Here is a 26,997-nt window from a genome sequence, read left to right as displayed (position 1 = left end):
ATTAATTATTGCCGGAGGTTTGCCTGTCACTCAAACCCAAGCATCAATTTGGGTTAAGAGAGAGTCAAAGAGAGAAAGAGGAGATTTACCTTCTTAATTTTATTATAAAATGTTTACAAAATTATAATTAGTATCATATCAATCACTTATCAAATAATTTATAATTACTTCTCTTTCTCACATATTTGAAAATGATACATTAATTTATAAGAATACAATTTTTTTTTTTTTTAAGAATCATTATAATTCAATATTAGTAGCCCTAGCAGTACTCAAAAAAGTCCCTACAAATTAAATCTGTTTGAGGACAAGTGGGTGGCTCTTAGGCCCACAACAGAGGATTAGGATTGTATAAAATCAACACAGGATTAGGATTGTATAAAATAGAAAGAAAGAAAAAGATTGACAAGTTATTCTTTCGTCAAATTAAAATAAAATTAAATCATATATCTCACTTTTTCTATTTCACTTTATACTCTATTAATTATAACTTGTCATATATTTATTTAACTTTCTTTATAAAATAACTAAAGTAAAATAAAAAATAAAAAAAAATTAAACACATGACATACCATACTTGATAAAACACAAAAAGTAGGACAATTGATTTGTATACGATAAATTAGATGACAGCTTTGAATGTGAAACATTTAAATAGGAAGCAAGGCCAGCGAATTAAAAATAAGGGTGTTATATTATTTAGTAAAAGTATCAAGGCTAATGAATTAAAATATGGATTCTAGTTAACTTAATTGGTAAAGTTTCTCGTCGTAGAACAAAAGATTTGAGATTTAAACGTCACCTACAGTAAATACCAATTGGTGTGAGCAATCATCATAAAGCGGATGGTATATGTTGAAATTCTATCATATTTATATTAAAAAATTATTGAATTTTTTTTTAGGTATAATAGGATTTTTTTTTTTTTTTTTTTTTTTTAGAGAATTTCAACCTATAGCATCCGCTCCTAATAATAGCTTTTTATCATCAAACTAAGACGCCAATCAGTTTTTATGTTACAGTCAGGAAATTCAGGTTACAATAACTTTAAAGAAACAATTAATTTTTCAATCTTTTAACTAATGAAAGTAGTGTTAAAGAGGAGTTAAGATGAAAGTGATGTTAAATCATATATGAACCCTTAACTGTGTCCATAGTATTACTCTTCAAATTACCCATGCTTCAATTTGCAAGCACAATTTTAATTTGTTTACTCAGAAAACCCTTCAAAAATAAGTCCTTTCATCAGCTGTTAAAATTCAAACCAAAGCCAACATTTATGAACTTCATTCCATAAAGACTAACCATTACAAACTTCTAGAATAATATTAGACAAATTACAATATAACGACTGACCAACAGAGTGTGGATTAGAATGAATTTCTTGTAATTTATATCTTTTGCTGCTGTGTAGAGGTAAGTAGATAAGTGTGGCCCTAGGTAACAATACTACTACCTTACAAAAGAATAAAAATATAATAGAAAAATAAGGGCAAAAAGTCTTGTAACACGTTTTTCAGGAAAAAACCCATTTGCTTTTTTTTCCATGGCCAATGGCACAAGGCATCAAGCATTCGGGACATAACTGTTAAGGTCAAAAAGCGAGGGGAGACCTTGTTTCACAAATCAATATATATTTGTGATTTTTAATATGAAAAAGTCTGGTGACACCAAAATTTTAACCCAATATTTTGTGTTTCAGTGGGTCTCAGTGAGGTGAGTTAACTTTGTGAAAGAGTATACGAAATTTTGACAAAAAAATTCTAGAGTAATTTTAGGACTACAATAATTACCACAGTTATTTTATATAACAGAGTGTGATTGATTACATGGACCTACCATTTTTTTCTCCACTACTCACAATTTGTTACATTAGAATTATTGCAAAATCAAACTCTTTTGAATACACACCACTATCAATTTCTTTAAGATACTTTCCCTTCTTTTCGTGTGTATTAAAATACTTAGTATTAAAAATAAAAAATTAAAAAAAAATTTGCATGGCAAATTCGCATCACATAAAGTTATAGTGCTAGATTTTTTTCAAAATTCGGAGTCTATAGTGGAACTTTTTTAATATTACTTTTTTTTTCTTTTCTTTTTTTAACTTTTTTTTTTTAATATTACTGCTGGCTATAAATAGGAATGGGACATACTTCCTAGTCACCTCTTTCACGAAAATTTCTTCTTATGTCCACATTACTCCTTCAGCATTCACAACCTCCTTCAAATTAATTAGCATATCTACTTTTTCTATTTTCTTTGAAAATTGAATAAACACTAGCTAGTCTCTCTCTTTCCAAGGAACAATAATGTTATTTTTGTTAATATATGTTCATAAAATTAATGTTCAAACTGTAATACCTTTAAAACTATGTTATGAACATTTATGTACTTGAAACTTCAACATGTTATCTAAAAAATAATATCAAAAGATGGAGTTTGTTATGTAATTATCCCTAAAATTTATTGGTTTACACAAAATTTTATCAAGAAGAATTAATTATACGTAAAGAATTTAGGATCATATTATTAATTTTTATCACCTTTAAAAGGAAACAATAATGTTCTTTTTTAATTAATACTCTTGCTTTTGTATTTTCATTTTGTCTTATATTTGTTGTTTTTATATTTGTTTTCCCCGGTGAAGTTTGAAGTAAAACAAGTATAGTAGTTCACTAGTCATGTTATAAAAGAAGTATACCAACAATAAAATGCATAAAGGAAATCCACAAATGAAAAAGAAAATGAAAATGAAAAATTCAATCATATAATTAATGTGACTCAAGGCAAAGTAAATAAAAACAATTATATAATTGAAATGCTAATTGTCTAATTTAGTATAATTGTCTAATTTTATTCATTGAAGAATTCGGGTTTGAAATCCTTCAAATTGTGAAATCCTTCAAGTGAATTCTACCTAACTACTAAAAATTCTTCCGTGTGAATCATAAATGGAATTTGAATTTAAAAAACTAGGGAATGGCTAATTCAATCTGAAAAAACCCTAACATATATACTTAATATAAATAAATATATATATATATATATATTGTTGGGGTGATAGATCTAAGAGTACATATCTATGAATATATTGAGCCGTGAGCCCAATCCAAGGACATTAGGTAGTCCGAGGATGGGTAAATACCTTACTAAGAATCCGTGTTAGTAAGTCAAGAGGTGAAGTCTAATCACGATCAACTAAGAAGGCAGTCCGAGGAGGAATACTTCCTTGGCTAAGCAAAGTCGAGTTCAAAAGGTGTGGTCTAACACCAAGAACAACGTTCCGAATGATTCCACTGATGAGGATAAGTATCCAAAAAGAACAGGACAAAAGGAGGTCATGAAATATTTCAAGGGAAAATTGCTACCACCGCATTAAATGCTCTGCAACTAACTCTCTTGCCGCATTAATGAAGAGGTGATACCTAAACAGTATCTTTCAGTCTTACAGCTACTCCCCAAAGACTTCAAGAATGTGCTAATGGGACAAGAATCAACACTAGCAATCTAGTCTATACATGGAGGGTAAGGATGAAGAAGGAGGATAGTATAAAATAGAAAGAAGATCCTGAAGAAAGGAATCGGGCAATTAAGAAAAAAACACTGTAGTAATCAGGAATTGAACTTTTAATCAAACTTGAGAGAAATATATAAGAACTGATCTTCTCGGACTGTGTTGAGGATGATTTCTTTAGATTAAACCAGTTTATCTTCATTTTCTTGTCATTTGAATCCACTTTACTTGTTGTCTGATTCATTAAAACCCAGTTTTCTAATCTACTCTCTACAAATTCATTGTATTAAGCTTTTTGGGCCTAAGTTCATTCATCCTTTGGGCTAGGGAACCAAATTGTGTCCTTACATATATATATAATAAAAAAAAAAAATTCTTGCCTTAAAATATCATTTAATATTCACATGATTAGCTTTTATTTTATAAATTTTCTCATATGTGTATGCGTGTATACACTAATTGCAAATGTAAACGAGGCACATTTATTATAATGTATAATTTGGACTCTAAAATATTAAAGATAATATGTTAGAACAAACTATTTTTATAAGAAGTAGATTCAATTAGTTATGGAGGTACTCTAAGTTCTAACACTCAATAATTTTCTCTTCTGAGTCCCTTCCTCTCCTCCCAAGTTAAGCTATAATTAAAAAATGAGAGAGAGAGAGAGAGAGAGTTAACACCCAGTGTAACTCAATGTGAGTTACACCACTTTAAGTTTTCTTTGAAATAGTATGTTCATAAATCAACCATTGGATTATGTTATCTCCCTATACTTCTTATGCTTGTAAAATATCAAGACAATCGAAACTCAATAACCATCTTATCATAAAATGTTTGAATATCAAGGTTTTTAAAACTTTAAAATTATACATAAAAACATTAGTTTATGAATCAAATAGTAAAAAACATATTATTAACATAAAATTTGGTTTGTATATTAACAATGACAAAAATATGTAATCTAACAATAAAATTTTCAAAATATTAATTTAATAAGAAGTTTTAATGTAATATCACATAGAGTTACAACACGTCTCTCTCTCTCTTAATTATTAAGAATAACAGCATGTAATTGATCCTAAATTCTTAACCCATATATATCAAATGCGCATGCATGTATCTTATATATAAACTTTACTCCAAGAGTCCAATACTGGATATTGCTTATATATTGATTTTAACATATATGGATTTTTAAATAAAACCTTCTCGCTCATGCCTTTATTGAAAGATGACACTAATGCTAAGCTACTGACTTTTTGCAATTCGCTTTCCTTCTACAATATATTAACATTTAGGTATTCGATCAGTTCTTCTCCTATAAGCAAGGGGATGTCGAGATTTTGAGTCCAACACCTATTGGATAAGTGTTTTGCTTACCAATTAAAAAAAAAATACAAAACCTGATTTATTTATTATGTACGTATGCAAATGATAATTGTCCCAACCTCCAATCAAAGTTAAATTGGAGGTTCTTCTCCACACACACACACACACACACACACACAAAAAAGGGGTTAAATTGGAGGTGGAGATTTTAGTTGTTAATGTTTTTTGGATTCCCATGGCATGTGGAATGATATACGTCCTTACTTGAGCAGCAGAAAGAGGAAAATCAATTTTCTCAAGCAATTATGTACTACCGAGTAGTGACTATTGGGCACCTTCATAGTACCTTTGTACTGGGCACCTTTGCAAGTCAACGAATCTTTTGGATGCTTTGATCAGGAATTGAGTTGCTATATACCCCCATAACACTATTTCATTACAAAGATCCTACCTTAGAAGCATAACATGCAATAACATGGACGCAAAGCTTGAACAAGTGAATATCATCAGCAAGTGCGAAGTGCAATGCTAACATAGATATTCAGCTACTTTGTTCTGTAGTTTTTCTTACACATTCCTGCAGTTTTTTAATGTTTTCTAATGCTAGCGCTTTCATATAACAAGACACCCATATCAGTAAATATACCTAGTCGTGACAAATTTTATTTTATTTTACTACTGAGATTCATGATAATTTAGGAGTTGGAAGCTATGCCTCGCCGAATTTGGTAGTTTTAGAGATCAGCTTGTTCTACTTTCTTATATATATCCATCTCTACTATATGTATAGAAATGAGGGGCTAGGCATTTATTGATTTTACATCTTCCTGTATTACTCTTCTTTTTTGGGAGGGGGACAATATTTCATAAACTTTCGAATCTTTACTATTTAAATGATTGTTTCATTTAAATCTCATTTTTTTGAAATAAATTTCATTAATACCACCTTGCACCTGATGTTTTAATAGGAGTAACAGAATTGAAAGCAAAGGGGCATGATACCATAAGTATGTTAAAAAAATTGAGATTAAAATAAATGAAGGGAAATGACACCCTCAAAAACACTCATGCTAATACCACAGTACATGAAGCTATATCATAGTTATAACATTAGGCAAGAATTAGGCATATGATCAGAAACCCTCCAAAACTAATACAATGAAAGACAAATGGCTTCTCTGAATGCCTTCCAACTACTTTGCTAAAACCAATGACCCTCACTGGTTGTCCTCGAATGCTTTTTTAAATACGTAGTGTGGTAGAAGGCAACTGGTCTTCCACGATGTCTTCAACTTTGCTGACCAACAGCAAGATAAATTACTCCAAACTTTCTATTAGCAAAATGACCAAAAACAAAAAGAATTTACAATGAATATTATATAGAAGTAAAGATCTAAATCAATGGCTTAGGCAAAATATGAAGATGGTAATGATTAAAATTCACGATCGCTCTCTATACTCCTTGTGGTTGCGCAGACTTATCTACACCCTCGATCACCTAGCAGGAAGCTCTGATGCTTGACCACTCAGGGAAGGATTTGATGAATTAGAAGGCATTGACCCGTTATCATGAGAGGACGGGCCACCCCACTTTTGCTCTACATCAATTGGCTCTACTACATGTACTGTACCGTCACTCATGCCAAGAGCAATCTGGTTAGGCTCAGATGGATGAGCAGCTATAACCAAAGGAGAGGCCGAGTTGCCGCTGCAGAAGATTTTTGTCAGATTCTTGTCAAGAAATAATACTTCAATAATTGAGGCTTTGGGTACATCAAGTAGACTGATTTTTCATAGAGAAAAATAGAAACTGGTTTCTACTTGAATCACTAATCAATAAATCGCAAGCTCTACAAAAGAACAGTACTTTCTCACCTAACAGAAAATGATGGAATGTAAGCAGAAGGTGCTATTCGACATCTGATCCTTAAGCTATCCGCATCAAAAACTCCAACAGCACCATCATAAAAAGAAGCATAAACCAGTAGACCATCACATGAATAAATTGCACTTGATATGGGTGCTGGAAGTGTGTCTTTTGGATACCACTGCAACATGGATTGGCAAAACAGCATTAAAAGACATACCATGGTGACTGCAATTAAAATTTGATAATCAAGAAAACAAACTCAATGATATGATTACAAAATTCACAAAGCTAACATATTTTGATTTCTTTTTAAATGGTAAGTTTTACATCCTATGGGTTTTAAACCCACAACCTCACACTCCACTTACTCGCCGATTCTTATGGCAGGAAGAAGTACCATTAATATATACAATTGTGTTTATTCTTAAATGTATCCGTTATATGGAGTACCATTCTAGAGCTCATTGGAAAAACATATGCTACCAATGCTTGTCATCTGTTCAAAATTCTGTAAGGTTATCAATTTATTGGTCCCCCTACAGTCATAACCTAAAATCATGTGTATCATTCATTTTACCTTTTTTTTTTTATAAGCGTGTTCATTCATTTTACCATATAAATGCTAAATTGAAAATACTAATCCTACATCTTTTCATGATTAAGGTATAAAGTTTTCCATAGCTGAGCATTGGGACCACATTTGGTGCCCAATTTTCAGGCACAGATTATCTTATCCACTATCCACTAAATCCAGCACAGGTTAATCAATTTTTTATCTACTGTCCACAACAATCCATTTTATCCCCCGTCCCAAAATAATTTGAGAGAGAGAGTTGCTTTGCAAAAAGAAAAAGTATCACTTCATATATTTGATTAACATCACTTATGATAGTGCTCTAACCCAACAAAGAAGGCGGTTGGGGGGGGGGGGGGGGGGGGCAAACTTATGAGTTTCCTAATGTGAACTTGATACAGGGATCACCAGCATCAGACCAATCAGTCGGAACAGTAAGATGATCCTTTTAACATGATACGTTTTCAGGTTCCAAATGGCCATCATTAAGCAACCATGTATATTTGACATAACATGCAAATGTTATTATAAGAATAAAATTAAAACCCTACCTAGTCCTTAAAAATATAAAGAACTTACATAAGAAATGGTGACAGTGAGGGGGAAGGGAGTATTAAAAAAAGTGGCCACAAGCATGCACGCAGTGGTTGGGGGTGATGGTTTACCAAGTAGTTGAGGTCTTCAACAAGAGAGCAAAGAGTAAGAGGGTACACATTATGAAAAGTGAGTTTGATGCATCTGTTACTAAATAACCCTCTGTGGTGCATGAAGTGAAAAAACTTGATATGATAGTTCTTTCTATGGATCAAGATAAAGATTCATTTGCAACACTAACAAGTTCTTTCTAGGATTGTGGTTTAGTCTTATTATAGTTTATATAAGTGCACTATTGTGCTCCAATGGAGACAAGTTTATGGTGAATAAAATTTCAATAAGAATTTTTCCAATGACTTGGTGCTGGTTCAATGCAACCATGCTAATTCCTATATTTTGTTTTCTCTTTCTTACTTGATTCCAAGTAAGCTTGGATGTTGATTTTGAGGTTTGTTTATCTTTTTTATTATGTTGATCCTCAATTCCTTAGAGAATTTGTACTGCGTCAGTCTTGTTATCAAGCTCATTGTTCTGAATCGCCTTCAAGAGGGCCATGTCGAAAGCTTTTAAATTCAATTTGCAGAGTGTCTAGAATAAAGGAAAGCACTGATATTTCAACTATAATGCCAGCTGAACATCAGCCTATGTGAATGCAACTGCGAATATGTCAGGAAGTAAAATGAGATAGAATTGAGAGAAGGGAGCTGTTGCACAGTTCCACCAAGGACATTATTTGGTTGCTTTCGTCCACGCCTTAACTAACACAGCCTTTCTGTGCCTGCCTCTGTAAGAGGAAACCCTCCCTTCATTACAAGCCTATTTTGAGTTCTGCCTTCAATGAATTGAAAGCTGTAATAATTATTCCCAACAAAAACAATCCTAATTGATAACAAATATGTAAATGATGACGCAAATGCCACATTGCCAAAATTCTAAATGAACAGAAAGTATAGTCCTTCAAGCTAGTAGGCTTAATTACTCAAATGCCTACCCTTTTTTTCTATATTTCCATCTTTAGTCTAGTTAATTGGTGATCTGGTTGGCTTACCAAAAAATAGAAGGTAAATACTTCATAAGGAAATATAAGAAGGTAAACGGTTAACAGGGCAATACAAACCAAGGCCAGTAAGGTGAAAAACTTACTGAGCGTGAGCATTCCAGCTTGCTGTCGTAGATAGCAATTTGACTTTCATGTACAACCAACACATGTGCTTGATCATTATGAAACTGAACTTTAGTTTCCCCAACCAGTGGAGCTTGGCGACCAGCTGGTGCTGGAATGAACCTTGTTTTCTTCTTCTCCCACCCATCAATGCTCCACACACATAACTGCAACTCAATTGATCAAAAGTAAGAACCAATTATCACATAATTTCTAAGGCAAAGGAGAGTAATAACAGTGCCTCATCCTAATGACTCAAATCTAATATTATTCAGTCATAAGAAGCCCCATTTCAGTTTTAAAAAGCAACAAAACTCCACTCGTGATTTTCTAGGCAAATAGAGCCTTAATACCATAATTACAAAATTTGGTTGTATTTTGTTGAAGGAATTTAGTGTTTTCCCCTTTTGTATTTATTTCTTTTCCAACAAAGTTTATTACTTATCCAAAAATAAAACACACAAACATAAAAAATATATATATATATATATTAAACATAAATATGTAAAAAAAAAAAATATATATATATATATATATATGAATTTATTGTGGCAAAAATGATGCAAGGTCTACCTCAAGAGCATAGTTAGTAAAATGTGTGTATTATACCATATATTACAGGGGCGCGCGCGCACGCACACCATACAAACAAAATTCAAGGAGTGAATTCAATATGAAATGAAAGTAGGTTGGCACATAAGGACAATTCCACAGCACAAATCCAATAAACATTCAAAAGAAATCACTCAACTTTCAACCAACAATTCAACATAAATAATTTATTAAAAAATAAAAATTATCATTTTTTGCTGAATTGAATAAAAATTATCATAGTTACACATTTATTTGACAAAGTTGACTTTTTTCTTAAAAAATTTCAAAACGTAACACCACTATTATTTTTTCATACTATTTGTATATTTTCTTCTCTTTTACACATAAAAAATTAGATATCTAAAAGGATATAGTAAGATTTCCAGAAAGATGTGTTCTCTCTACAACTGGAATACTTGGACCAAAACTTAAATGAGTTACTAGAGCCTTATCTCAAAAGCAATATCATTGGTATTTTGGTAAACAAAACAAAAGAAACCTTGTCAGTGAAAAGACACTGTGCTCAGATGGGTTTTATATTGCAATATATTATATGTTAGCTCTCCCAGTAGGAAGACTTGAAGACTAAATTTTTTTTTTTTTATTAAGACTTGAGGACCAAATGAAGATCTTCAACGGTTCTGGAGAAACATAAAACAGAGTGAATGTAGTAACACCTATTGAACAAATTAATCTTTGTTAGTGGCCTTTAAATTATCACAAAAAGTCAATTCTGTTCTTTTTATTTTTCTTTTTCAAGGTGAGGTACTTCAGGAGTAATCTTTGCATGGATGTGATGCCTGTAACACAAGCAAGTTGACATACATTGAAGGTCAATCCAAGCTCAACACAAAGAACATGATACCCTGCGCAAAAGCCCAACCCAACCCGGCAGCACAAATTGCACTAAACCCTGCTTTGATTTCTTTAAGCAAGTCATGGATGGGTTAAGATTAGGTTTAAGAGATCAGGCCAAATCAAATTGAACAATATGAGACTTCTACGAAAGTCCAAAGAAAAAAAGAACTTTGATTTTAAAGAAGGTTTTGCGTGTCTATTATATTCAATTTAAGTATAAATCTAAAACGAAGAGAATAAATTCAATCTAGAAGATTGGGAAAACAAGAATATACCACAAGCAGAGAGAGAAGCATATGTAGGATTACGGGGATTTTTTATTTTTTATTTTTTTTGATAACTCAGTAGTTGGGGACGAGGATTTGAACCCTAGATGTCTCTTTTGGAAACACCAGGAAGTACGGAGGATTAAGGAGATATGAAATCTATCAAGAAGATTGACAGCCCTGGGTGGCTGGATTTTTTTTTTTTTTCCTTTTCTTTTTTTTCATAGGTGAAGACAACGCACGCACTCATACACCAACCTGGGACCTTACCCTTCACCCCATAAATATAGGGCGGGGAGATACTACCCAACCTTAACTTCTAACACAAAACTAAACCAAAGCCATTTAAAAGTTAGGCTGGGTTTGCTTTAGGTTCAAACCACCAGAATTATAGCATTAGTGGCTATTGTATCTACCTCAAAATGCAAGAATTCCAATAAGAATACTGTTTGAAAGTGAAATGTGTATGACAGGCCATAGGTGATTATCCTAACAATGTTTCGGGGTTCATAGTGGATAACTGGTGGATGTCAATGCTCAACTAACTTTGATGGTCTTATATGTAAGTAAGAATGCTATGAGGTACTTACAGACTATTGGGAAAGACATATAAGGAAATGCAATTTTTCATTTCCTCCCTTTTCTGTCTCCCACATAGTTGCTGCATGCAACGTAATGGCACATGGGTCTATCAGCGCTCATTGTTCTGCATTTGTGTGTGTGTACGCGCACAATTAAAATAAGAGAAGGTTTGAACCTTGCTCACACCAACAACCCAAACATTTAGAAACTACAAAGACAAGGAGCCCAAATTTGGAAGACACAGCCAGGAGAAAAGCAGCCTCACTGAAGGTAAGCTTGAGTTAAAAATTGTAATCCCCAGCGGAAAAAGATAAGATTGAACTTAAGCTCCTATTGAAATGTTAAAGGAGGTGCTCTAAGTAGGTAACAATTTTTTTTTTTTTTTTTTTTTTTTTTGAGAAACAGTTGGTAACAATTTGAGTGTAAACAAAGAAAAGTGAATTTGAACTCAATCATTGGTATCAACATTAAGGATGAGAAACTGCATATGCTTCTTTATTATTTATTTTTTTGGAAAGAGAAATTTCAGATAATTTCTGACTCCTCTGAGGTAGCGGCAGAAGCATGAAGCCTACAACATTCTTTCTTCTAATGGGAAATCCTCAGTCTTCATAATTTTAAATAGCCAGTGGTGTAATGGCCATGCAGTAAATATTCATTGAGGGTTAAAATTACCCTCATTCATATTCTTTGGCTAATATAACCGCATAATTTTTAATCCTAATGCAATTAACTGATTATGTTTGGAACCACTGTCTAGTGCCATAATAATAGAGCTTCCGTTGTCAATAACAAAATCTTGAGAGCTGCCACTTCATATGAAAGTACAGAAATTAAAACCGTGCTCAGATCTCCTCTCCCAAGATTTTACTTCTAAGAGACTAATAAATGGTCTTTAATAGAACAAAGAAGTCGTATGTGATTATTTTGCAGTTGGATTCAGGGCTCAGGCACAAGAGAATCATGTTACTAAGCTAATGATCTGTTATCCAAAACAGAATGCTAAGTTTGGCCCAGGACACAATCACCTTTTTTTTTTTTTTTTTTTTTGTTTATTATGGGGAGGGAGTGGTGTTTCTTTTGGCTTCTTCTTCTGTCAGGCCACATTTGCTAGAACAAACTATATACACATTGGATTTAAATTTTTCCTACAGGACATAAGACTCGCTGTAACAAGTCTATTCTTGGCAGATAAGCTCTTATCAGAATGGTCAGAATCCGCAACCTAGGAACCACATACTCATCACTTTTCTTTTTAATAAAGTAGCCCTAGTACACAGTGAGTATACCATGTGTACATCAGAATCAAACTCTCAAAAGTAAAATGACCAATCAAATCTAATAGGGTGAAAAAGGACGCAACCACATACACATCACTACTTTTGGTATTCACTTTAAACAATAGTATGTGATTTGTACCAGCAGAACTCGATGGTTGAAAAACAACTTCATTTTGATAGGATTTTGGCTTCAGGGAAACCCCTTCACAGTCTCTAACAAAGAATTGTTAACACATGCATGATATATAATGTCTTGGAAATTCAGCATCTGCCTCTATGACTGACCATCTGAACGGTAATTATCTAACCAAATAAAGAAAACAATTTTGCAAATGAAGACCACTGACAGCATGTTTCACAGAATATATTTGAAGTCAAGGAGACTATAACCCATTGTTGGCTCCACAGTTTTCTATTACTATTAGAATTATAAAAGCTAGATTTAATCAACCAAGAAATCATGTTACAGAATATATCACAGTACCAAATATAGATACCAACAGCCACTAACCTGTGCGTCAGCTCCAGAAGAAACCAGCACATTTAAGGTTTGGGAAAATGCAAGCCCTGTAATCCGATTCTGGTGACCCTTGAGCTTGGTTTTGACCTGTGATCGATATTAAGGATTTTGATTATATTTCCAAAACCAGACACCATGCAAAAAATGCTGAAGGTCATCAAGTGGAAGCTTATATGATTATTGCGTTTCATGCAATACATTAATTTATTTATTAAAAAAAATCTAAAATCCATAAGACTTTAAATAATCAATGTTTTCCCTTCAATGATCACACTTCCTCCATGAACATTAGTTTAAAACCAAAAGAAAATGAAAACTGAAAAGTAACCACAAATTATGCTTACATGATTACGACCGTTCTTATTACATTATAAAAAATTAAATAATAATGATAATAATTATTTTATTAATTTAAAAATAAAATAAAAAATAAAAAACCCACAACCCAGCAGTAATTACCTTTTTCTAATATTAATGTTTTCCCTTTAAGGATCACACTTCCTCCACGAACATAATTATAAAGACCAAAAAGAAAGTGACAAGCAACCACAAATTATATACACTTATACAGATAAAGATTCTGAAGTCTCTCATGAACTTAACTTGCATAAACAATCCAATAAACTCAATGACGTGATACGCTTTCAAGATAGACCGCTCGGCATTAACATAAAGTAACATACAGTTGGTCACAACTTCTAAACCTTGAAGTAAAATAGCTAGGCTTTGAAAGGATAGTGATGCATTAACACTAGCAACAAATAAATCATACAATTACTCACCTAATGAAACAATAAATTTTTCATTGATCAAACATGAAATTTTTTTAAAGCTTACAAGAAAGAATAATATCAAAAGAGATGCCTCACCTCATCAACTCTGACATTATATATTTGAATAGTAGAATCCTCCATTCCTACTGCAATTATATTATTATCTTGAGGGTGGAATGCCAAAAAAGTGGCTGCAGGAGGTGGGGACATAAATGTTGTCATGACCTGAACAGTCGTCACCAGGTTAATGTGGTCAGTGTGGACTTTTTATAAGAATTTAATTGCACAGTAGCTAGCTGAACTTAAAATTGATGAACAAAAAATTAGTCTTTTTTTTATAGGTAAGTTGCACACTCAGTGGGTCTCGAACCCATGACCTCACCCCCCATCCCATTATTATGGGAAAAGAACGTGTCAACTGAGCTATAGCTCATCGGCGAGGTTACCACAACAGTGGCACAACATATGCAGTAGCCAATGTTTTAATTAGAAAACAAGCAAAACAAGCAAAAGCAGCAATAACAAACCTTAAATGTCATCATGTTGAACAAAGAGACCTTCCCACCAGAAGCAGACATGACATAGGAATCATTTTTAGATAGAGCAATACATGCAGAAGATTCATCAGATGGTTTATTTTCATTTACATCGTTACTCATAAGAGTTCCACTGGGAGGTTGCCACAACTGTGGCACTACATATGCAGTAGCCTGAAGGATTTCAAGGAGATAAGCCATTAGAAATACCATAAACATATAAGAAGTAATTTGCTTAGATAGAAAATGAACCTTTCCCAGTTGATTCCTTTCACTACGTTGCCATTTCCAAAGTTTGTGAACAGCATTGGAAGCAAGAGCCAGTAGAGCCATGCCATTGTTAGTGTAGATCAGTCGCACAACCTGAAATTGTGATTCATTTCCTTAATTCTAACTGCATAGGAACTATAAACTGAACAAGTATATCCCTTTGTACAGCTAATACTTATGCACTATACCTATCAAAAAAAATATACTTATGCACTATAACTATAAATATTATAAACTGAATCTGGAATCAATTCTGAAATCTTAATACCTCTCAGATTATTGTTATCCATCATGATTGAGTTTGCTCCTTTTTTAACACACAATCTCTAAAAATTGAACATGTACATTTACTACCAACAATAACAACAAGCCTTATCCCTAATTTTGGAGTCAGCTATGGATCCTCAACATGTTTACATTTATTACATGTAGAAAATACATTGTCATTAGGCGCACAATGACATGAACCCCACTCTATTTTCCCACCTTCTAAGGTTAATGATTTTCCTAAATAGATTAGTCTATCAATCTATTTCATTAATATCTCTCAACAATTAATGACAATATTTAGAAAAGGTTGGAAACCAAATTGATGAGATCTGATCAAATGTAAAGAATCGTCATTTTTTTTTATTGGTAGTTACACACTCCTGTCATGGGTTTTGATCCCATGACTTCATCCTATACCTGGTTCTTACAGGGAGAGAAGGTGCCATTTGATTTGGTAAAGAACCATCATTGTTACAAGAAGTTTGCTCTACAATTATTAGTTGAAGCACATAAAAACTATATTGGAACAGGTGGAAGAAAACCTACAAAAGTGTTAACCCAGTTGCACAAGCTCATTTATAGGTCTACACAGAAATATTATATTGTATATTGTCCTTTTTTGAAATCTAAATAAGTAAAAGTACCCTTATAGGCCATAAGAAATGAACAAAAACTTAAAAGACACAAGGTTGTTTTTTTTTTAATAAGTAAAGACACAAGGTTGTGTCATCAATGCATCTGTCTTTCCAAAAAGTGCAGAATTTATATCTGGATTGGGTACTAAGAGAACTTCATTTATAATAATTGGAATTGTTGACATATTTGCATGCATAGAATCTACATTATGCATCACCAACATTAATAATTGTTTGACTAACAGCCTATGATTACATTCCATGACAAATTTATAAGCAGTAACATCTTAATTACTTCTATCCAAAGAAGACCATATCCACCCTGGGTGGAGGCTTAAATAAAATGATAATGGGAGTCTAGACACCATGGTAAATTCTTCTTTCTATTCTTAACTTCAAATTAGTTGAATAAATAATTGAAGGACACTCTTGATATATATATATATATATATATATTTTAATAGTTTTCTAAATTAGCAATAAATCCTTAGCATAGAATCAAATATTTAGTAATTTTTTTTTTATAAGTAACCTAAATATCAAGCATTTATGCAGTAGTGTATCCAATCAACACAGTAGCAGATGCTGCAAACTTTTTAATATTCATTATATACTTATTTTAATACCAAATCCATCGAAACTCCACAGTTAAGCATGCTTGGATGAGAGTAATACTAAGATGTATGACCTCCTAGGAAGTCCTCATGTTGCAGCTCTATTTATCAATAATAATAATAAACTTAATTCTTCATTAAAGCATCAGTTATTTAATGTCTTCAGCATTTAAGGTCCCTCTACACATCATTTTCAATGTATCAACCAGTACAAGGTTGTACTAAGGCACACAGCTATCATGCCTAAAATCAAAACCAGTTCTATAGGACCTGTTGTCTTCTCTATGTGGTGCCTAAGAAAAGCCTACTTTTCGTATTTTTAGCTTGTTTGCCTTCAAGTCCATTAATGGATTTGGATGATATATAGAACAATTTAAAGATGTCTCTCAATCCATGTAAGGTGTTTCCGTATATTCCTACAACCATGTGTACCATGAGTTGAATTAGGACTTGTTGTCTTCTCTATGTGGTGCCTAAGAAAAGCCTACTATTTGTATTTGTAGCTTGTTTGATATCAAGACCATTAATGGATTTGGGCGATATATAGAACAATTTAAAGATGTCTCTCAATTCATGTAAGGTGTTTCCATATATTCCTACAACCATGTATACCATGAGTTGATTCAAAATACTAAATTATAATAAATGGATTACGGGCTACACATGGGAGCCTCATTCTAAAATCCTAAGCACATGATAACTTAAACTAGGCAACCGCCATGAAACATTTACCTTTTTTCAATATGAAAGCATGGCAGCAGGGATTGCCTTTAGAGAAAAGACACCTCCCTAAGGCTCTGTTTGGTTGCGTGGATAGAAAATATGTGTTTTCTACCATGCATGTTTTTGGTAGGGAGGATTAAAATATGGAGGGAATAAGAGTAAATTCTATAAAGTCCTTGTTTTTAAAAGTAGAAAGATGGAAAACAGGGACAATTTTGTACTTTCTTTCTCATGAGCAATTTCTCTCATCTTTTCTCCCAAATTTGGGACGAAAAAAAATAGTGGGCCCGGGTGGAAAACTCTATCCACCCCACTTTCTTTCCTCTCCCTCTTCACTCCAACCAAACAGTGGAAAATTACAGTTTCCTCTCCCTTTTAACCCAAAGCAAGGAGTGTGAAGTAGAAGAATGCATTCCTCCGATATAATACAGATGTTTTTGTGCCAACTATAGTGCCACAAGTTTTTTTTAACAAAGATCAAATTATTCTACATTCATTGTAGTCCCTTAGTTATCTACATACGCTCTCTCCCATCTTAAAATATTTCAACTCTGAAAAGGCACACATTTCAAAGGCATTAGTTTTTTTTTTTTTTAAGCTTCAAAGGTATTAGTTGTTCATATAAATCTACCATATTTTTTTCCAGTTACCCTAAATTTTAAATTAAAATTGTGTTTCTTTAACATGTAAATAATGAAATGAACAACAGCATTTTTAGGCTCGAAAACTTACACTTGTCTTTAGGGAATGGACAAAAATGATAAGACAGCCCAAAAATAAAGTGGACTATTATTATGGGAAGAAGGGAATAAGCTTATAATTCATATTATCTATCCCAAAAAATAAATAAATAAATCTATCAAAAAAATTCATATTAAGATCCAAACTCTGAAGTAATCTATTTCTTTGAAAGTTTCCCTTCCATGTCTTCATACATTATGGCTTCATTAATTCTTTTATGATGAGCCAGTGCATTTTACCAATCACAACAGTTATATGCTATTAGGTATACCCACATCATATAACCTGAGGTTCTTGGCTGGAGGTAGCCAATGGACAATCTTTGGGCACTGTGCAGTTTGATAGTTTTCAAACCATCGACCCTACAAGTATTTATTAGGTCCACAGTATCACGGACGCATATAGAAGCCTTTCAACAACCAATGCAACACTTGTGGCTTGACAAGCATCAACATTCTGAGTTTCCCGCTATGAAATGTCCAATGTACTAATGACTGTTGTTGGTTTATCATATGAAGTACATAACTGTCATCAGATAAAAATCTATATGGTAAAATATGCTCTGTGCCAAATCCCTACAGGATGATGACTGATAAAATAACAAGAATACTAAGAAAACTATCATAAAAGCACAAGCATTCCTTCCTAATATAAAGCAAGGTTGCACCAGGCAGCTTGTGACCAGTCACATTCTTAAACCACCTACCTTGACTGCTGTTACAGAGTCAGGCAATCGCAGAGCCTTGAGTTGAGATGTATCCACAATATCAGATGATTTCCAGCTCATAATCTTTTCTACATCATCCGAGATTCGTGGTTTGACATCAAGAAGCCTGCTGCTATCCATGTTACCCTGCAATAATGCCCAATGAAATCTTCGAGACTACATAGCACAAAAAATTGTAAGCAACTGAAAAAGATAAACTTACAAGACTACTGATGGATACAGCAGCAGGATTTCTGTCAGGACGCTCCATTATTGGAGCAGCAGCAGGAGAAACATTTGCCAATGGGCCCAAAGAGTTACCAAGCAGAGGCTGCAATTAAACAGCCATGCTTAAGAGATTGAATTTAAAAACGTTGATAGCAAAATAAGAAATTAAGAGATTGATTTTAAAAACTTCAATAGCAAAATAAGAAATTAATTTCTATAGAAATCTTGCAAGAGTATAATATCTTAAGATACAGGAGAGGACACCAGCATCTATCAAAATACCAGCTACAAAAATGAATTCATTTAAAATAGTATAAATCAAGCCTTCCTAAAGGCCTAAAATTACAAAGAAACATGCGAAATGAAAATCAATACATTTCAAATTGTGGGAAAAATATGTGATTATGATATTTTCATTAGAAGTCATCCTACAACTCAGAAATTTAGATACCCCATATGAATTTCAACCAAAAAAGAAAGTGACCACACGAGTTTTTCAAGGTACAATTAGCTAACAAATATATCAGGGTTCACCTATGTTGCAACTCAACATGATCTTCTATTCCACCCATGACCTAAACTCATGTTCTAGAACAGGCTTCTCATTTAAATACTTATATCTTTAAGCAGGTCTGACTAACATATAGAAAGCTCTAGGGTTTTCTTGATAACATGAAACTATTCCAATAATAAATATAAATCAACAAATCCAAAGCACAGGACCACCTTAGAGTTAATGGGTTCAGAAGGGCCTCGATTTTTATCAATAGCCCTGCTCTCCAGCATCCTTATCAAGCGCACACCATCATTGTTAGCTAAAATCTTGATACCATTGTCACTAGTTGTGACTGCCAACAATGACCCTTCCTTGTTGAATCTTAGTCTAGGACTAGCCTGCAAGAAGAATAGAATGAACTGACTTATCCACCGTTCAACATGAATATCAGTAGTCAAGTGAAAGGCAGCAGTAAACTAACAGGCAGTCCACCATCTGCGTCAACAGCTATCAACATATTGGTAGCGTCCATATCCCAGAACTTAATCTGAAAGTCATCACCAGCAGCTAAGAACCGGTTCCTGGTTGTGTCAAACTGAACAACCCCTAAGGAGCGCTTCCTGAAACCAGAATATGTCCGTTTTATAGCTCCTTCACTCTCATTCCACTCAACTAGATGTGATTCACCTTCTTTACTCGTTCCACATGAGAAGAGCCTGTAAGAAAATTACAAGTGTGGTTAAAACTAATATTTAATGGATGGCACTAGGTATAGTGAGAATGATAACCAACTCAAATGATTAATATATAAATAAAATAAAGTAAAAGAGGGGGACAAAAATGAGCTTAAAGAGGTTCCAGCACAGTAAATTTCAGATATCTCAATCCATAAATATAGAGAACACAAGATACACAAAAAATAAAGAAAGATGTTAAACAAATATGAGCCCTATTTATCATCTCTCTAACAGGCAAGCTTTACCTGGTTCCATCCGCACTATATGCCATCATGGTGCACCAAAGACCAGGAGCATCATAATCCACTCTAGATCTCGGGCAATCATAGAGCCAAGCTTTGATTTTCCCATCAATGGCAGTAGAGAAAATAAACTGCATATAAGGACAAAAGGAGTTTGAAAATAAACCATGCCAAAGATAAGACCAATTGGAAACCGTAAGATATGTTGATAATGGAAGCTATCTGATCATTCCGAGTTGCCCATGTTTTACAGGGAAAGATGGTGCCCTATCATCAAAAGTCAACACACTAAAATACTAAATCAGTAGAAAGCTAATAATAAAATTCTAATAAAATTACTTGGATATTTTCTTTGTAATGAGGACAGACTGAATATACAGGAGCTTCGTGGCCTTCAAAAGTGTACTGCCTACGTCCCGTTACAGCATCCCATACCTGTCATAAGGAATATTACAATGAGGAAACTCAACTTTCCTATTTACAGAAAACCTCAAGATCCCAGTCAATACCTTAATTGTCTTATCATCACCACATGTGACAATACACAGTTGCTTGTTGGGATGAGCAAACGCAATGTCATTAACACCACCAGCATGTGCATCAATCTAAAAGATGAGACCACCAATTACCTGTTACTTGACATTACCAAGGGAGAACAAAAATCCAGGGCAGAGAGCTTACCTCCAAATGCTGTCTTAGTTCTCCATTTGGATTGTATGTGTATATTTGAACAATATGCTTTGAGAAGGCAACACCTAAAAGATGCAGAACATTTAAATTTAGCACAAAAAAGGATCCAACAAATAAGGATTTAAACTAGTCTTGAGCAAAAGAGTTCTCTATATACCTAGCATAAGTCCATCTGGCCCCCAAACACATCGATTCACTGATATTGCAGCATCATTCAACAATGCTGTCTGGCAGCATAAACAAGATTAAATTGCAAAGAAAATCACTTGTTATTTCTAACACCCAATTCTTATATAATTCAATTATAGATATGGAGGTGCTAAAATAAATTCATTATTGCACCAGAGGAGTTAAAATTAAGTCCCAATTTCACTAGCATTATGGAGTTTACGAGCATAGGGAACCCAGAACGCTATCCTCATTTTCAACTTTGACCAAAAGAATTATAGACCTCCAACAAAGTTGCAGGAAAGAATACCTGTAATGGCATAGAGGCAGCTGAGATATCCCAAACCTTGAATGGCTTATGCACCAACCTTTCCCGGGACCCAATTTCCCAAAGGCCAATGTCACCAACATTTGTCCCAACTACAAACAAATAATTGAGAACTTTGATACACAAATATAAAAATATTTCGTGAAGGGAAAAAAATTCTAGTATGAACCTAGAAGAATGGTTTGTTGCTGTGGATGAAAGTCCATGCTCATGACATTAGATCCTTGATTGAGGGTCCGCACGATAACTTTAGGAAGGTCATCTTGTGAACAGACATTAGGAGTGTGCATTACACTGGAAAAGGAAACCTACAGAGACCATAGGTAAGCACAGACTTTTCATAAGCAAAAATAATAGGACAATCACAAGAAGGCCAAGCATAACTTGTTTCACTTAAAAGCATGAAAATTGGACTTGAAAAGGAAACTAATTCTTCCACACCTCTTCAGACGGGCCAGTGCGTATCCGCTTCATCAAGTTCTCGGAATCAGCAGATTGATAATCCATGCTTGTTACACCAGTGGAGTTCCTTGGGTGTTTTAAGAATGCAGCTGTATGCATCCGAAAATAATCAGTAAGAGTAAGTAATTCTTGCATCAATTATCTCAGTGGAGAGCTAAAAGTGCTAAGAATCATTAAGAACATTCTGACCCGCACTAGAAGGCTGCACAAGACCAGGGGACCCTGCTGCTACGGCAGCATGAGGTAAAGAAGGATTGGTGCCTGACATCCACCCAGCAATAGCACCCGGAGCTGGGGAGACAACAGGCTGAAATGGCTGCACAAGAAGCGGCATTGCAAGAAATATTAGAATGCTGCTATTTCTTTCCAATTTCCTTTGGCAAGTAAATGGAAGGAAAATACTTACACCATGTGCACCAATAGGGGGAAATGCCCCAGCCTTAGGAATTGGTCCCATAAGGGGACTGTTTGTGGGGGGAGGACGACCTCCATTACTATTTGGAGAGCAAGAATGATCTGTGAAGAGTGTTTTAATATCAGGGTTCGGACGAGGATTCTTGCAAAGCTGATGCTGCCAATTTAGACTGAAATTTTCAAATAAATAAATGAGTCTCTGAGAAACCAACTATCGTCAGGGAAAGTCAATTTGAATTAATTACTACCAAGTTGGAAACATAACAAAAAAAGAGCTTCATATACATATAGATATACAATATGTAGTTTGCATATGTATATACATACAAATATAAGAGGAAACCCAATATAGAGACAACTAAGTCTACTCCTGAAAACTCCAGTCAACATTGAGAATTTAAAATGAATCCATGACAACAAACTTGCACGTTATATAAAACTTAGGGAAAATTTAGGGATGACCTCTGATTAATTAAGGTCCTTAGCCGTGAACTTTTGAAGGATGGGAACACAAGCTTATCACGAAACAGTGGGTTTGCTTCAATTAGTTTTTTGAGTTCTATAAGCATGATGTTTCTAGCCGATTTTGTGTCTCCATACTTTGAAAGCTGCTCATTTTGCCTGAAGATGCAAAAGAAACAGGAGATATAAATTATGAAAAACCATATTAAAGTCCATTCAAATTAACAAAGAAGAAAGGATAGATACCTAAAGTTATCAAGAGTAAGCAACTGAGTAATCTCCTTGAAAAGTTCTTCATTAAAGGATGCAAAAACCTTAAGGTCTTTGACAAGAATCTCAACAGCCTTTGCTCGATCCTGCCTGAGTAAAAAACAGATATTAAACTGAGCAATGCTTTGTAAACTGAAAAACAGTCAAGCTTTGAAAGAGTTCCAAGAAATTCATAAGGGGGAAATGTTGACAGCAACCATTTTGAATACTCACCTATCAAGAGCTTCCAAGTACTTCTGCTTCCTAATTTCAAAGAAAATTTTCATTGAATATCGGTTGTCTTCTACCTTTGTGAAGCCACATAAATAGCGCTCCACTTCATCCCACTCACCCGCCAGGACCTGATCCTCGAAATGTTTCATATTGAAGAAGAAGCCAGACTCTTGCTCTAACCTAAAAGTCCAGAAACCCATTACAAGCATATCCTTAAAAATGAAAAGCCCAATTGTCTCATGCTCCATTTTGCTGCCTAGAAGAGGCAGGAATAACAATAAAAGCTATGTAATTTGTACCGAGCGCAATGCAGTTTCGGCATTAACATAAAGGTCAAAGAACTAATAATATCTGAAGAAGCAAGTCCGGAAATCACATAAATTTGGCTCATTTTTAAAACAAACAACATAAAAACATAGGCTTTTTTTTTCACATTTTGGCTAAATAGACGCTGAGATATTAAACCATGCTTAAAATGTGTATACCCTTCTCATTTCCAGAATTTCACTGCAACCACATAGAGGCTAGGAAATAACAAAAACTTACATAATGAATACAGGACTTACTTATGAACCGTTTCCTTGAATTTTTCCTCATCCAGGAACTGCAGTATCAGAAACACCAACTCCCTACTTAAGGAAGACATTGTGCCCGGTACTCCTAAACGCTCCAGTGCAAAGATCTAATGTTAAATCCAAAGAGTTTAATTCCACCCACAATCAACACAGGCTGTCGCAGAATCCTCTTTCAAGCAGTAAAGATCATTAATTTGATGAAAAATATAATACCCAGATGCAATTTCTTCTTCAGCTTTCTTTTGGAACCAAATTTCACCTCAGTCTAAAGTCCCAACATAAACAAACACTCCTCCAAAATCAGTACCAAGTAATGCCTTCATCCAAACAACACAAAACCCTAATTTCAGAATAGCAGAACAAGCACAATTTTTTAAAATAAATTTAAAAAAAAAATAACCCAAAAAAAATAACACCCAAAAGAGCCTCTTGCTCAAACAAAAACTCAAATAAACCCTAAAATTTTTCAGCATCTAGCACAAAGATCCAGCACTTTAAGAACTTGATTTATATGTAAGCTAAATGGAAACAAGTTCTAAAGCTTGATTATCCAAAACATATTTCATAGTACATGGAAGAATATTTATTTGTTCATTTTCTACAACAAGAGAGGGGAAAAATAAAAATACATATATAGCCTTACTGGTCCTTCAGAGAATGATAAAAAGAACCACTTTTTTGTTTAGGGTTTTGCAACCTCTTCTTCTTCTTCTTTCAAATGGGTTTTCTTTCCTCTCTCTCTCTCTCTCTCTCTGTGTCTATGTGCTTCGCAGCTATAACTCTGCAACAACCCTCTTTTTCTCTCTCGGACTGTGCTCTGGAAATGGTTTTACACAACTTTTGTTTCTCTCTCTCTCTCTCTCTCTATCTATCTTTCCATCTTTGAATATGTTTATACTTTTTTCTCTCTCCAGGACAAGGACAAAGGTTGTGCTGTTTTGTGTTGTGCTCTCTCTTTTTCTATCTCTCTCTCTCTCTTTCTGTGTAACTTTTTTTCTCTCTCTTATAGCTTTGAGCTTTCCTTGTCGCTGTCTTCTCTCTCTACAATTAGATATTACTCCCATATTAATAGTCTACTATTTTCTCTCTCTCTCTCTCTCCCTCTACCTGATTTTTCCTATCTATCTATGTGTCTCTCTCTATTCTCTATTCTCTACTCGCGAGTCTATTACAAAAACACACAGTACAAAAAAAAGAAAGACTACACTAGCTGATGTCGTTTCAAATAAATACTGTACCTAGGAGTGGGGAAAAAGCTATGCTGTGTGAGCCTGTGAATGTGATCCCTATCTGCCCTTTCCCCACTTACCTTGTACTATTGCTTAAGCTCTTTCTATATTATTGGTCAACAATGCACTACGCTCCAAATCCAAATTGTTCTAAAGCTAGACATCCTTTGCTGTGTCTATTCTTTGTGGTTTCTGTCCCACCTTCCCCTTTTCCACTATTTACGTATTTGAAAAGAAAAAAAAAATATTTTATTATACTAAAGAGAACTAATAAATCACATTAATTACTGTAAAATATATTCCAATTGTCAAAATAAATATGAAGTTTTTTATGATGGGTAATAAGTTAATATAAGTTCAAATAAGAATCAGTAAAAATATATTATCTTGGTTATTATAAATATAGTTGCATTTGTGATATTAATGCAACAAAAGTTGAGCCAATAAACAAAATTGGTTTTTTTGAAAATAACATACTCCAACTTTTATCATCTTTTTTATCTCACTTTTAGAAAATAAGGCAATAACCTACCGAAATCTACAGGATGCTAAAATATTGGCATCTTGTAGTTTATTGCTAAAAAAGTGAGGCAAAATAAAATAAACTAACTTATTTTCAAAATGTTAGTTTTTTTTTTTTTTTTATATAAAAGGGTGACAAAAAGTAGATTTCAAATAAATAAACTAACCAAAAATTGAGGTACCAAAACGAACAACGTTTTCATATATTTGTTTATTTCTAAGGGATTGATTTAGCGGTTCCTAGCACCTCATAAGATCTATGAGGTGTTCTAGGTTCAAGGCTCCTAATTAGCATTTTAGGGTCATTCCCACATATTAAAAGAAAGAGGGGTAGATAGTAGGGAGTGAAAAGCTGAATTCAAACCACAAACATGGAACACCACAATAGATGTCATTATCATTTGGTATTACTTAAACTCCATCTATAATTTATAATCTATAAACTAAAATATATGATTTATAATACACACACATATATATATATATATAAACCAAAGCTAATGTTGGCAAATATGCTTTTCAAAATCCATATTTTTTCATGTCATTATTTTAATATAAACTTATTATATTTTTAATATTTATTAAAATATTATCACACCATATTTTCTTTAAGAGATTAAATTCTGTAAGTATGTGGTGTAAAACTCATATTTTACCTATCTAATCTTAATATGCTACATTATCTTATCACATATTTAAGAATAAGAACGATTACACCCAATCAATTCTAATATCCATATATAAATTCAACCAAATTAAGATGTTATTAGGTGTGATAGTGTATATTAAATTTTAAGTAAAATACTAATATGGTGATGTAAAACGAAATTTGAACTCTTTCTTTAAATAGTAAAAGAAACTGTGTCAATTAATAAATACTACTATAAATGTCAAATTCTTAACAAAAATAAAGAGAATAGTGTACGTATTTGATTATGCTTGCTTCATTTGTTAAGTTTTCCTTTTTCTAGAAACTAAAACCACAATAATGTAAAAGTATTAATTACACTTTCCAAAATGTTTGACCTAAAGATAGTTGTTTTTGTTTTTGGTTTGGTGGGGTTTGGGAGAAGAGATTTAGACATAGGAAGTACTGGCAAATATAGGATTCCCATGTACATGCACACTCTTTATAAATTATTGGTGTAAGGAATGAAGTTTTGTACGTGGCCTATAGCACACTACAGTAGGGGTCACCTCTATTGTAGCACTGCTCAGAGGGGGGAAGATGCTTTAACTCCCCCTCGTGTCTATACTGCGGGAAAGACAGAAACCTTATAGATAAAAGAGCCAATGTGAGGTCGGCAGGCTGTTTTTGGTCCTCGTCTGGTCCATTCCTTCTCCCTCTTTTACCCTTTTCATTTATTTCAACACTCTTCATTAATTTTTTATCGGCTCCGCGCTCTAAAATCTATTTATTATTAAATAAGAAACATTTAGTATTTTTTATCAAATTTAGGTATAGTATTTTATATATTCATTAAATTTTTTTTTTTTAAATTCAGTCATGTAACTATTTAATGAAAAATATATTTCCATCCCAT

The 26,997-nt window shown here is 33.5% G+C and overlaps 1 protein-coding gene across 4 annotated transcripts in view; it reads right to left on the bottom strand.

Moving 5' to 3' along the window:
* LOC126700090 (protein TOPLESS-RELATED PROTEIN 2-like) overlaps window positions 1–24,692 on the bottom strand; it is a 54,876-nt gene extending 30,184 nt beyond the window's left edge. Inside the window, exons 1-26 of one of the 4 annotated variants that reach the window (XM_050398077.1) lie at window positions 24,332–24,686; window positions 23,694–24,019; window positions 23,128–23,307; window positions 22,891–23,004; window positions 22,645–22,803; window positions 22,175–22,352; window positions 21,958–22,084; window positions 21,748–21,857; window positions 21,476–21,614; window positions 21,289–21,398; window positions 20,968–21,037; window positions 20,802–20,875; window positions 20,630–20,725; window positions 20,460–20,555; window positions 20,124–20,251; window positions 19,623–19,857; window positions 19,372–19,539; window positions 18,641–18,748; window positions 18,418–18,564; window positions 14,711–14,821; window positions 14,450–14,632; window positions 14,019–14,147; window positions 13,141–13,236; window positions 9,031–9,216; window positions 6,725–6,897; window positions 5,858–6,557 (exon numbers count right to left, since the gene is read on the bottom strand). In XM_050398077.1, coding sequence (XP_050254034.1) covers window positions 6,344–6,557; window positions 6,725–6,897; window positions 9,031–9,216; window positions 13,141–13,236; window positions 14,019–14,147; window positions 14,450–14,632; window positions 14,711–14,821; window positions 18,418–18,564; window positions 18,641–18,748; window positions 19,372–19,539; window positions 19,623–19,857; window positions 20,124–20,251; window positions 20,460–20,555; window positions 20,630–20,725; window positions 20,802–20,875; window positions 20,968–21,037; window positions 21,289–21,398; window positions 21,476–21,614; window positions 21,748–21,857; window positions 21,958–22,084; window positions 22,175–22,352; window positions 22,645–22,803; window positions 22,891–23,004; window positions 23,128–23,307; window positions 23,694–23,773 — 3,411 coding nt within the window. In that variant the 5' untranslated portion in view covers window positions 23,774–24,019; window positions 24,332–24,686 and the 3' untranslated portion in view covers window positions 5,858–6,343. Of the gene's footprint in view, window positions 1–5,857; window positions 6,558–6,724; window positions 6,898–9,030; window positions 9,217–13,140; window positions 13,237–14,018; window positions 14,148–14,449; window positions 14,633–14,710; window positions 14,822–18,417; window positions 18,565–18,640; window positions 18,749–19,371; window positions 19,540–19,622; window positions 19,858–20,123; window positions 20,252–20,459; window positions 20,556–20,629; window positions 20,726–20,801; window positions 20,876–20,967; window positions 21,038–21,288; window positions 21,399–21,475; window positions 21,615–21,747; window positions 21,858–21,957; window positions 22,085–22,174; window positions 22,353–22,644; window positions 22,804–22,890; window positions 23,005–23,127; window positions 23,308–23,693; window positions 24,043–24,331 lie in introns of those variants that run through there. The other 3 variants (XM_050398076.1, XM_050398075.1, XM_050398078.1) reach the window with 3 other exon arrangements.
* Between the last annotated feature and the right edge of the window lie 2,305 nt (window positions 24,693–26,997).

This window comes from Quercus robur, chromosome 9, assembly GCF_932294415.1.
Source record: "Quercus robur chromosome 9, dhQueRobu3.1, whole genome shotgun sequence".
NCBI lineage: Eukaryota > Viridiplantae > Streptophyta > Magnoliopsida > Fagales > Fagaceae > Quercus > Quercus robur.
Note: the sequence above shows the minus strand (reverse complement) of the source record. Positions and strands in the feature narration are given on the sequence as shown.